We start from the raw sequence: 10,903 nt of genomic DNA, 5'->3' as shown, positions 1-10,903 counted from the left end.
CTATTAGTACCCTTTTTTTTATTCTTGTATAGCATTTATTATTTTCTAAAAATATAAATTTATATTTGGTCTTCGAATTATCAATTGCCATCGTGATCACCTCTATGCCATTATTCTTGCCTGCACGCTCTCGTCCTTGTCATTATCCTTACCTGCACATCATTGTCGATGTATTTATTTATATGTCTTCATTGTCGTCCTCTCTCGCATGCCTTTTCCTTCGTCATCGTCCTTGCTCACATGCCCTTTACCCTCATCATCGTCATTGTTCACATATTCTCTCTTTTATCATTATCCTTGCTCTCACGATGTCATTCTCATTGATACTGGAGTACAATGATTGTGAGGGTTTGCGATGGCGAGATTGTGAGGGTCATGGTGCGATAGTTGTGTTAATATTTAAGGTGATTGATTACAGTAGATTCGAGAGAGGGACCATGTTGCTTGGACCAGATCAACGATCTACTGACCCTTATGTGAGCAGTTGCCATTACAACAAATAACGATAGGGGTAAGAGGCTTGATGCCAACGAGGAGGAGGTGATGTGGAGGTTTCCTAAGATTTTGTAGATGTTAATGGCAAAGGTTGTAGCAATGGAGATTTATAGAATGCTAACATTTAGATCTTCTTCCCTTGATTTTATAGTTGTCGAGGGTGCACGAGCGAGGGCATGCTTAAAATGACAACAATGATGATGTGCAAGAGAGGCGAGATGAAGCAATAAGACGGCTAAGGGCAAATTTATCTTTTAGGGAATAAGAGGTTCTTTGCAAGAATAAATAAAAGGAGAGTGCTAACTGAAAAAAAAATAAAAAAATAATATATTTTTTTGGAAAAAATCCAAATAAAAGGAAGTTTACTATTTAAAATCCCTTTTTTACTATTGATAATCACTTAAAAATAATAATAAAATTTATTTTATGATTTATAACCTTAATATTATCGATTTTATCTTTTTTTTTTCTTTTCTCGCAACCCATATTATTCATCATTGCCATCAATACTTATTGTCACCATTGGTGCTGCTCATTGTTGCCATCGATATTGCTCATCATTGTTTGACCTCACTCATTGTCTTCTCGTCGAAAGAGGAGTAAAAAGAAGAGATTATATATATATATATATATATATATATATATATATATATATATATATATATATATATATATATACACAAAAAGGATAGTTAAAATTATTTTAAAAAGATTATAAATAGTAAAATGAGAGTTGTAAACAGTAATTTTAATATATATATATATATATATATATATATATATATATATATATATATATATATATATATATATATCTTGTCAGACAATTGAACGTGATATGCATAGAGAAGTTCTATTAATGTGTTGTTGTGTAATTATGTAGGCTGGATTGGCTTTACACCATTTTTATGGTATCCTGAACAGCGTTTTCTACCCGTGATTGAGTCAAAAGTAATAAATTTTCTTAGTATATGTTAGTATTAGAATTGATCATCCATCCATGTCATCGACTCAATTCCATATGATCTATTTACTAAACCTCGACAAGTTTTGAGAATCAAATCTTCGTTGGGTTGAACATAAAAAAAAAACGATTGCTTTGAGTCTCTCACATCAAGAGCATTATCTCAAAACAGGTCATTCCAACACTCAAGCAAGTGCAAGATCCAACTTAAGAAAAAAATATTTTATTAAATATGTGAAGAAAAATATTTGAAAATTTTTTTTCTTCGGCTTATGTGTGTCAAGTATATTTGACCCAAAATATTGATCACGTCAGTCTATATGATGCAAACGTAGACTATTGATGGGGGTATGCATGAAGAAGGAGGAGGAGGAGGAGGAGGTAAAAGTGCCGCCAATTAAAACGAGTGCTATGTCTTTCATTCTTGGATTACTATTATCTATCATCCCGCTGATACACTTGAAACTGAGTTTGAAGTATGTGTGTCACCATTCTAAAAGGCATTACGATCGAAACACCTTAATTATATGCTCTATTTGCAGTGAGTTTTAGGTATCAATTTTTGGTGATTTTGACTTATATTGTCAGCTCTATCTGAATTGCAAGCTTGGAATCTGCCATTGTGAAAACACATGCATGCTGATGAATGGCGGTCATCGCAGCTCTGCTTCCATTGAGCAGCCAAAGCTGACACGCTAAGCAAGTCGCCGTGGAGGAGGACGATATGGTCAGCTTGCAGCAGGTGCGCCTCGAGCCGCCTCCAAGATCCTCTGGTTCTCATGCTTCTTGGGGCGCAGACAAGGGTTGCTGAACTATGCAATGACGCGAGCTCATGCAGAGGATCTCGTGCGTCTTGGAACGCAGACAAGGGTTGCTGAACTATGCAATGACGGGAGCTCAATGAATCTGGTGGAAGAGGGTGTGTTCTGGTGGCCATGATTCGAGCACGGACGCTGAAGTGAGACCATCAGTTGAATCTGGCGACCAAAGCAGGCCAAGAAGAGGGTGTGTTCCTCAGACACGAGTACTCACTCTTGTTGTCTTCCTGCGAATATGACCGATGAGATTTGAGACTGGTTTGAACCAATACATCAATTACTTTATTAGAACCATTATCGATGAACAGAAAATTAAATTTATGTTTTACTTGATACTAATTTATTAGATTGTATTATTTGGTTTTATTTCGGAGTATTTTGTATGAACGATGCGAAGAACACCACAGACTGGCAAAAGCTTGCTGCGCCACAGGTTGATAAGATAGGGAAGCCGCTTTCGCCTCTCCTCTCAGGACGCGTGTCGGTTTGATTTAGCCGACACGACCGACGCAGCCGGTGGCCTCTGCGACGCGGGCAGCAGACGAATAATAACCGGCGCGGTGGACGCCAGGGAAACCCCAATCCCTGCGTCTGTACGTCTCTTCTCCGTGGTGATCTCCCAACGCTCGCGATCCATCAGAATCAATTTATTCGATCGGAACAATCGAGGTTCTTTCTCGCCGTTTGATGTTTGTGGGGGTGATCCCTCGTTTATTTTTGTGTTTCTTGTTCTTGTTGTCCCAAATTGATTTTTGATGGTTTCTCGAGAAAAGAGAGAGAGAGAGAGCAAGATTAGGAATTTAACGAGGATCGAAGGATTTAAAGCATAAAGCAATGTTCTTGCAGGTTGGATTTGGATTAGGATTGGCTTTAGCCCCAAATTGGTTGGCTTCTGTGGATTATTTGGGGGGGAAAACAGAGATTTTTTATCAGATTTGCTGAATCCAATTTGCCACTATGGTCGATACCATTGGCGCAAGCACGTCCCTCGTCGGTCACCACCTGCTCTACCAAAGGCCCTGTTGTAAAGATGACAACTTTAAGCGGCGAACTGGCTCCTGCCGGCTGCTCGTCACGGAGTTTATCGGGCAGCGGTGGCCGATTGGCCCTTCCACTTCCGTTGTGACTCCCAGGCAGAGATACAATGGTTTCGTGGATTCGACCATCAAGTCGATGGCGATGGAGCTGACAAAGGAAAAGAACCCCTCGAAAGAGGACTGGCGGAGGATCGCTCGTGATCTCGGTTACACGAGCGATACAGCAGGCGTGAGTCCTGGTAGATTGTGGCCTCCTGCGAACAAGGCCGACGATCCCATGATTCACAACCCACTGCTCCGTCAAGAAAGAATGGGTTGCGGGTGGTTTGCCGTGATCTTTGAAATGGAAGGGGTGATCGTTGAAGATGACTCCGAGTTGCAAAGGCAGGCCTGGCTGGTGTTATCTCGAGAAGAGGGACGTTCGCCACCGTTGGCCTTCGTTCTGAAGAGAATCGAGGGAATGAAGAATGAGCAAGCAATCTCTGAGGTGCTCTGCTGGTCGCGAGACCCGACGGAGCTCAGACGATTGGCCTCTCGGAAGGAGGAAATATATCGGAGCCTCAAAAATGGTGGGTACTATCAGCTTCGATCTGGATCTCAGGAGCTTATGACCACTCTTGCAAACCACAAGATTCCACTTGCTGTGGCATCCACGCGACCGCGGAAGGTCCTCCAAGAGGCAGTCGAGGGTGTTGGCGTCCAGAGCTTCTTGGATGTGATAGTGGCAGCAGAAGATGTGTTCAGAGGAAAACCTGATCCGGAGATGTTTCTGTATGCTGCACAGCTCCTCAATTTCATACCGCAGCGGTGCATCGTGTTCGGGAATTCGAATTCGACGGTGGAGGCAGCACATGATGCCCGAATGAAGTGCGTGGCGGTGGCAAGCAAACACCCGGTATATGAACTCCGTGCAGCTGACCTCGTGGTGAGGCAGCTGGATGAGCTATCGGTGGTCGACTTGAAGAACCTCGCCGATATTGATTCTCCCGAGTTTGAATCAGGAGAACCAGAGGTGGAAATGGAAGAGGAGGAGGATGACCCATCTCCGTCGTGCTCGGTGGGTGTTGATGATCTGTTCTGGTAAGATGTATTCCGATGCACAGCTTATTGTTTTCCCATCCCTGCAGTCAATATATAATTCATGATTTAAGCAGGAAATTTGGGTTCTTAGCTCTTAGCTTTGTAAAAAGTTATCACATGTAATTCTGCATCCTTCAGACATTGTACAAACTAAAAGCAAATAAGGAGGATGAATCAGTTGCTGCGTGGTCTTCATCGGGCTCATCATGTGCTGAAATATATAGCGTAACTCGCAATACTAGTTTCTTTCGAAACGATGTATCATTTGTTTCGAGAGCATGTTGGATGCTAAATCTTTAGATGACATTATCGAGAACAGATGTGCACCCTTTGATAGCATAGCTAATGTTGATACCATAGTTGTCGATTCTGTCTATGTTTGACACAACAAGTAGTTGTTGGATGAGGAACCATAGTTGCTGCAAGCAACAAGTACTTGTCCTATAAATTTGTAGCTAACCGATCAAGGAAGATAGATAGATATATATATATATATATATTCTCTCTCTCATTCCATTAGTGTCATTTCCCCTTCTTCTGCCTGTTCATTGCTTCTAAGTTACAAGTTGCTGTCTTTGGAAGAATCGATTTTTTTTCGCCACAAGGGGTGGTTGTTCTTCTTCCAAACTCGGGTCGATGTCATACTAATATTAATATAATATTTTTACGTTGTTTTTGAATGATTCATAGAGTGTGTGATATTTATTTTTGTGGACACGGCAGAAGGCAGAATCGGATTGACCGAGCACACCTGAATCAATTGATATCACAAGGGTGTAGTGCATTTTGTATTTGCCATCATATCTTCTTTTGCTGCCAGAGGTAGGTTTGACGAAGTGTGGATTGTGTCATTCCTGTGACAAAACGTAGCCAACAAACAGGTGCATTGAACTCGGAAGATTGCTTCTTGAATTGATGGAAATTGCTTATAAAGGTCAAAATACTCCCAAAGAAGAGAGGTGTTTGGTCGTTGAAACGGCCAAACTCGGATAATTTTGGTGCAGAGGCGATGAGTTTTCAGTAGGGTGGAATGGTGGGAGTATCAATAGCACAATGCCTTTCAAACTCGGACCCAAAAACAAGAAAATATCATACACACAGAGAAGATAACAAAACACCACTTCACATCAAGCAATTTTATAAAACGATCAGCAATTTGTTTGCCTTTTCGAGTTTTGTTTTCATAACTTGATAAGTAAATATATGGAATCATATGCCCTGGACCTTCCTCCTTACGGCCGGACCTAGAGAATCATAAAGATAATTTGATCAAGGCCAGTCGTCATAAACAGCAACGTATTTTGTGCTCTAGCAAGCTGCCAAATCAACATATTTATTCCCATTCCACGGTCGCTGGTGGTTTTGATGTAATATCCTGACAGACCCGGTTCACGCCACGGACATTATTGCAGATCTTGCTAACCACATCGACGAGGAACTTGTGGTCAAAATAGTACCTGAAGAGATTTGCATGCAGGGAGAAGGGAGATTTGCACGCAAGGAGAAGGGGTTAGGAAATTCATAGCACAGTGAAGGTAATTCATGAACCGAAAAAAACATCCATCCAAGTCTAGAATCTAATAATGCGAATGTAAGCATGAAAATAAAAGAGGACGAATATAAGGTAGAAAAATTCAGCCTATGGATTCTTAGCATTATGCACTTTAAATTGCACATTTCTACTAAGAAGTTTATCATCTTGATTGCGGAACTGCAATCACAATAGCTTTCTGAACACCAATGCTGAGTGAAGAACCATAATAACTAATCACTTTTTTCCTGCAGATTGTGTTTGAAATAGTTAAGGACATACAGTCAGCAGTTGCTGCACTTTGAATTCTGATGATCATACCATTACCTAATCCAAATAAAGATTTCAGCAAAAGGAAGCTAGAGATTAGAGATATCTTTTCTGTCATGAACATGGAGATAAAACATATTTTCTTTGGATGTCAAATTACAGGTAGGATCTGGACAACGGTTTTAATGTTTTGAAAGAAGTGTCAGTTAGAACGTCTGTGATCTAGAATAGGAAGTACTCCGGCTCTTCTTTAGTCCAAAATTCGAGGAAAGGGTTGTTTGCAGGCACTGCATACTGCATCTAGTCAGAGATAAATTTCAGATTTATTTCAGGAGCAGAATTTTACTGCAGAAACAGTTGTACAGAAGATCAAAGAAGTAGTGTGACTTCAATTTTTAATTGGAAAGGAGATTAAGGATACTACGGATGATTAGAAGTTATCGGAATCTCAGGGATTGCCTGTCTAGTTTAAACAACAGTAGTTAAGAAGTTAGTGTGTTGTAGTGTTTCATTTGGTAGTTGTTGTCCAAAAGTTAGTAGTTAAGCAGCTAGCGTGTTGAGTGTTTCGTATGGTAGTGATTGGTTGGAAGTTAGTTGGTACATGGTGTTAGCAGGTTTTGGTAGTTAGTGTGAATCACTATATGGAGGTTGGATGTATATATTTGTACAGTTCTCGTTGTAAGTTTCAGTAGGTAAGTTAAGTTCAAGGGCATATAACTGGAAGCATACAGTTAGCAACAGTGCACTTTTTGGACGAGGTCGCCATTGGGCCAAGCACACTTCAATGGCTAAACTTGATTTATTACCAGTCTATTCCTTTGCGTTACATTGTAATTAAAGGCATCATTTTATATTTGATGAATGAATGCGAAACTAAAAAAGGTTGTAAAACTCTGACAAGGGGAATGTCACTGACCAGTCTGCCGTCATTCCATCTTCACTGGTAATTGCTCTAAGAACAACCACATGAGAATGGGTTCTTTGGTCACCCTGGACACCAACCGATTGCACTGGTAGAAAAACAGCAAAAGCTTGCCAGATGGAATCATAAAGACCAGCCTCTTTGATGGACTGAATGAAAATCTCATCCACCTAATAATAAAAATAATGTCCAAAGTGAAAGCAATGTTGCCAGCACAATGATTAGATAAAGAACTAAAATAAAATAACAAGCAAACCTGACGAAGAATCTCCAATGCATTTCCTTCTGTTACATCTCCTAGTACCCGAACAGCAAGTCCAGGTCCAGGGAATGGGTGCCTCTTCAAAAATGATTCAGGAACATTCAAAATGTTCCCCATTTTTCGTACCTTTTCGAGCAAAAGTGTCAAATTATTAAAAGCAGTGTAGCATAATTGATGATAAATGATAAAAGGCGCTAGAAAAGAATCACATAAAAGTCTACAATGAACATATGATGATGCTCGAAGCTATACCTCATCTTTAAACAAGAGTTTAAGTGGTTCAATGAGCTTTAGCTTCATTTCCTTTGGAAGTCCTCCAACATTATGATGGCTCTTGATTGTATGAGAGTGAGTCATTCCACTTCCAGGAGGTGGACAGGATTCAATAACATCCGGATAGAGAGTTCCCTGGACCAAGAATGTTGGCCTTTTTCCCAACTTTTCCTCTAGTTCTTCAGCAAAGTAATCAAAAATGCATATGAACTCTCGTCCAATAATTTTTCTTTTCATCTCAGGATCTTTTACACCTTTTAGCTTACTAAGAAACTGCTCGGATGCATCTATACAGGTAACTGGTAAATGCAGATCACTTTGAAAGGTTGACATGACTCGCTCTCTTTCCTTATACCTAGAGCATGGAAAGTTCATAATATTCAGTCAGATGACTGTGATAGAATATATATTTTCTATAATGTCTTAATACTAAGAAAGACAGGCAACCTCAATAAGCCATTGTCAACAAATACGCAGTGAAGCCTATCTCCAATTGCCTTGTGAACAAGAGTGGCCGCAACAGTGGAATCAACTCCTCCAGATAGTGCACAAATCACATGCTCATCAGGCCCTACCAAGCCTTTGATGACCTTAATTTCTTCTTCAAGTACATCTTGCATCTTCCAGTCAGCAGTCACCCCGCAAACATCCAAAAGAAAATGTTGCAGTGTCTCCATTCCTTGTGTTGAATGAGTTACCTATTGACGGATTGGAAGAGAAAATCAAGCGATGTAGCTACACACTGCACTACAATCAACTTTGTATGGTACCAAGATTGTACACATGATTCTTGACCAATTGCAGAACGTACACTAAGCATTCAAAAAATCATGAGGAAGACCAAAAATTACACAAAAGAATACTAGAAATAAATAAGCAAACACCATGTTCAACATATATCTGTGTCTTTAAAGATATGTTTGCCTCATGAATCAACACAATTAATCATTTTTGTGTCGACCAGTCCTGGTACAGACTCTAGCTTTCAAAATTAGGATATAGGATAACTTGCAAAAGATGTCGTGCGTAGTAATATAAGAAAAGAAAGATATTGCTTACATGTAACAGGATGCAGTTTTCTCCTAACAAAATTTAGTATTTTTACTGAAGATACTAAGATTCTTAAGTGAAACATGAAAAGCCATATCAGCTTGATACAGAAACGACGATTCACATGGTCTCTGCTAAAAATTACATCTGAAAAGACATAGGAAGTTGCACCAAACAGCTATAGGAGGGGAGCAACTACAAAGCGAAAAGGTTAATATTTCAGTTATTAGAATTGACAACACGAACAGATTCTCGTTTTTCTTGCCTCATTTTATTTGTTTCTGTACTTCAATTCAATCAAAATAACTCTTCAAACCGATGAGAGGAGATGCATCATACTATCCCAAGAGGCCAAAACAGTGAGTTCTTTAAGGAAGGAGACCTTTACTACTAAGAACACATTACACAACTCAGATAACAGAACAAAACATGCAGTAGTATGATTTCCTCATACGTAATTGCACAAAGAGAAATAATTAAAACCATATGCAAATTATAGTTCTTGTGGTGCCTATCGACAGCAACATCTATCAAAATTATGATAACTCGCCTAGAGTTGCCATAAGGAGTCAGATCTTATTAGATGCCAGACCATGCTGAAATGCAGAGGAATCGATATACATCGAAACATGCATAGCTTGACTTACAATACACGTTGCTGAGGTACGAACTCACAAGCAAATCATAATGTTATTCTACTTGTTCCGCAACATGAATTAATTTTTAAGACAAGTATCTGTTAATGATCATAGCAAATTCTTCACAACAAATGCTACTCAGTAACAAGTTCTTCTAAATTTCAAGTATAGTGGAATTGCGTACTATAAGAAGACACAGTTCCTTCTCCTCATTATGCTGAAGTAAAAATAACTCACTGATACCATGAAAAGCCTATGACGATCTACACGATATGTACAGACAGAAGGAAACCAGAGAAGGGATTCCAAAATCACCTCGGGATGGTACTGAAGACCGTAAAACCTTCTTGAGCGATTCTCAATTGCCGCCACCGATCCTTGCAGGCTCCTCGCGACCACCGTGAATCCCTCCGGCAACTTCACTGCCTCGTCTCCATGGCTCATCCACACGGTCTGATGCCCACCGATGGCCTCCGGACCATAAAATCCCCACTCGCCCTCGGGCACCGCTATTTCCATCTTCCCGTACTCCTGTTTCTCCCCGACAGCGACCACGCCCCCGAGCTTCTGGACGATCAACTGCATCCCGTAGCATATTCCGAGCACGAACACGCCGTGCTCCTCGGCGTACTCGATGAAGCCGTCCGGGAACGACGGCGCGCCCGCGGCGTGGACGGAGTGGGGACCGCCGGAGAGGATGACGACGCGGGGCTTCAGCTTGGCGATAGCGTCGAGGGTGGAGGTGCCGGAGATACACAGGGAGAGGACGGAGAGCTGCCGGATTCGACGGGTGATGAGGTGCGTGTACTGCGAGCCATAGTCGAGGATGAGGACGAGGTTGCCTGCGCCGCCGGTGGCGACCCCGTTGGCGGTCCTCGAGTTGACGGCGGTTTCCATCTCTCCGGCAGCGAAGGTTAGCGTTTACGGTGGGCGGCGAGAAAAGGAGGGCTCGGTTTAGGGTTTTTCAGGACCATTTGGCGGGAACACCCTTGATCATGACGGTAGATTGTATGATACATTGGATCAGAGCCGTTGATCTGATCGACCATAAGGAGCCATCAGATGGACGGCTCATGCGCACCTGTCGCCCAACCACGCTCCGGGGATCGTCGCACTACATGGGCTAACCTTTTTATCTGAGTATTTTGTTTTTGTTTTTGTTTTTTTTTTTTTTCTGTTATGTGAATTGATGAATTATGTTGAAAATTATCAATATTTTAGGGCTGTTTTTTTTTAAAAAAAATTCATATTTTTAGTATTTTCTAATGGTTATGCTGTTTTTATTTAGCTCGTCTATAGTATTTTTCATTGGCATTTTCAGTATTTTTATTGAGGTAATAAAATACTGTTGATGCTATTAAAAAAAAAACTATAAGTGATGTTTTATTATCTGCTCATAGACTATTACAATATAATATTTTTAAATTTATAATTTGTTTAATTGAAATTATAAATTTATTTAAATCATTTATGATGTTTTCATTGTGGTAGTCATAACAAACTAATTCTTGATTTTTATTTAGGTAATGTTGTTTATAAAATATTGTAAATACCTATGTGAAT

At 40.3% G+C, this 10,903-nt stretch overlaps 2 protein-coding genes across 2 annotated transcripts; one reads left to right on the top strand and one right to left on the bottom strand.

Moving 5' to 3' along the window:
• The first annotated feature begins 2,808 nt into the window (after positions 1–2,808).
• Positions 2,809–4,589, top strand: LOC135623205 (5-amino-6-(5-phospho-D-ribitylamino)uracil phosphatase, chloroplastic-like). The gene is made up of 2 exons (XM_065125879.1): positions 2,809–2,946; positions 3,124–4,589. Exon 2 carries the CDS (start codon positions 3,235–3,237, stop codon positions 4,396–4,398), a length of 1,164 nt encoding a protein of 387 aa, XP_064981951.1. The 5' UTR covers positions 2,809–2,946; positions 3,124–3,234; the 3' UTR covers positions 4,399–4,589.
• A 912-nt stretch (positions 4,590–5,501) lies between these two features.
• LOC135623201 (uncharacterized) lies at positions 5,502–10,318 on the bottom strand. Its single transcript, XM_065125872.1, has 6 exons — positions 9,656–10,318; positions 8,100–8,350; positions 7,632–8,007; positions 7,374–7,505; positions 7,112–7,287; positions 5,502–5,851 (listed from the first exon to the last, which is right to left on the bottom strand). The coding sequence occupies exons 1-6, from the start codon at positions 10,235–10,237 to the stop codon at positions 5,728–5,730; spliced, it is 1,641 nt and encodes a 546-aa protein (XP_064981944.1). The 5' UTR covers positions 10,238–10,318; the 3' UTR covers positions 5,502–5,727.
• Between the last annotated feature and the right edge of the window lie 585 nt (positions 10,319–10,903).

The sequence above is a fragment of the Musa acuminata genome, chromosome BXJ1-3 (assembly GCF_036884655.1).
Source record: "Musa acuminata AAA Group cultivar baxijiao chromosome BXJ1-3, Cavendish_Baxijiao_AAA, whole genome shotgun sequence".
In the NCBI taxonomy this organism is placed as follows: domain Eukaryota; kingdom Viridiplantae; phylum Streptophyta; class Magnoliopsida; order Zingiberales; family Musaceae; genus Musa; species Musa acuminata.
This window is presented reverse-complemented; position numbering and strand designations above follow the sequence as displayed.

Bases quoted from the DNA above. Each gene is read 5' to 3' on its own strand.
- LOC135623205 (XM_065125879.1), top strand. From the start codon at position 3,235: ATGGTCGATACCATTGGCGCAAGCACGTCCCTCGTCGGTCACCACCTG.
- LOC135623201 (XM_065125872.1), bottom strand. From the start codon at position 10,237: ATGGAAACCGCCGTCAACTCGAGGACCGCCAACGGGGTCGCCACCGGC. The intron at 7,288-7,373 runs GTTTGCTTGTTA...TTTTATTATTAG, and splicing joins CATTGGAGATTCTTCGTCAG to GTGGATGAGATTTTCATTCA. The intron at 5,852-7,111 runs GTCAGTGACATT...AAATCTCTTCAG, and splicing joins GATGGAATGACGGCAGACTG to GTACTATTTTGACCACAAGT.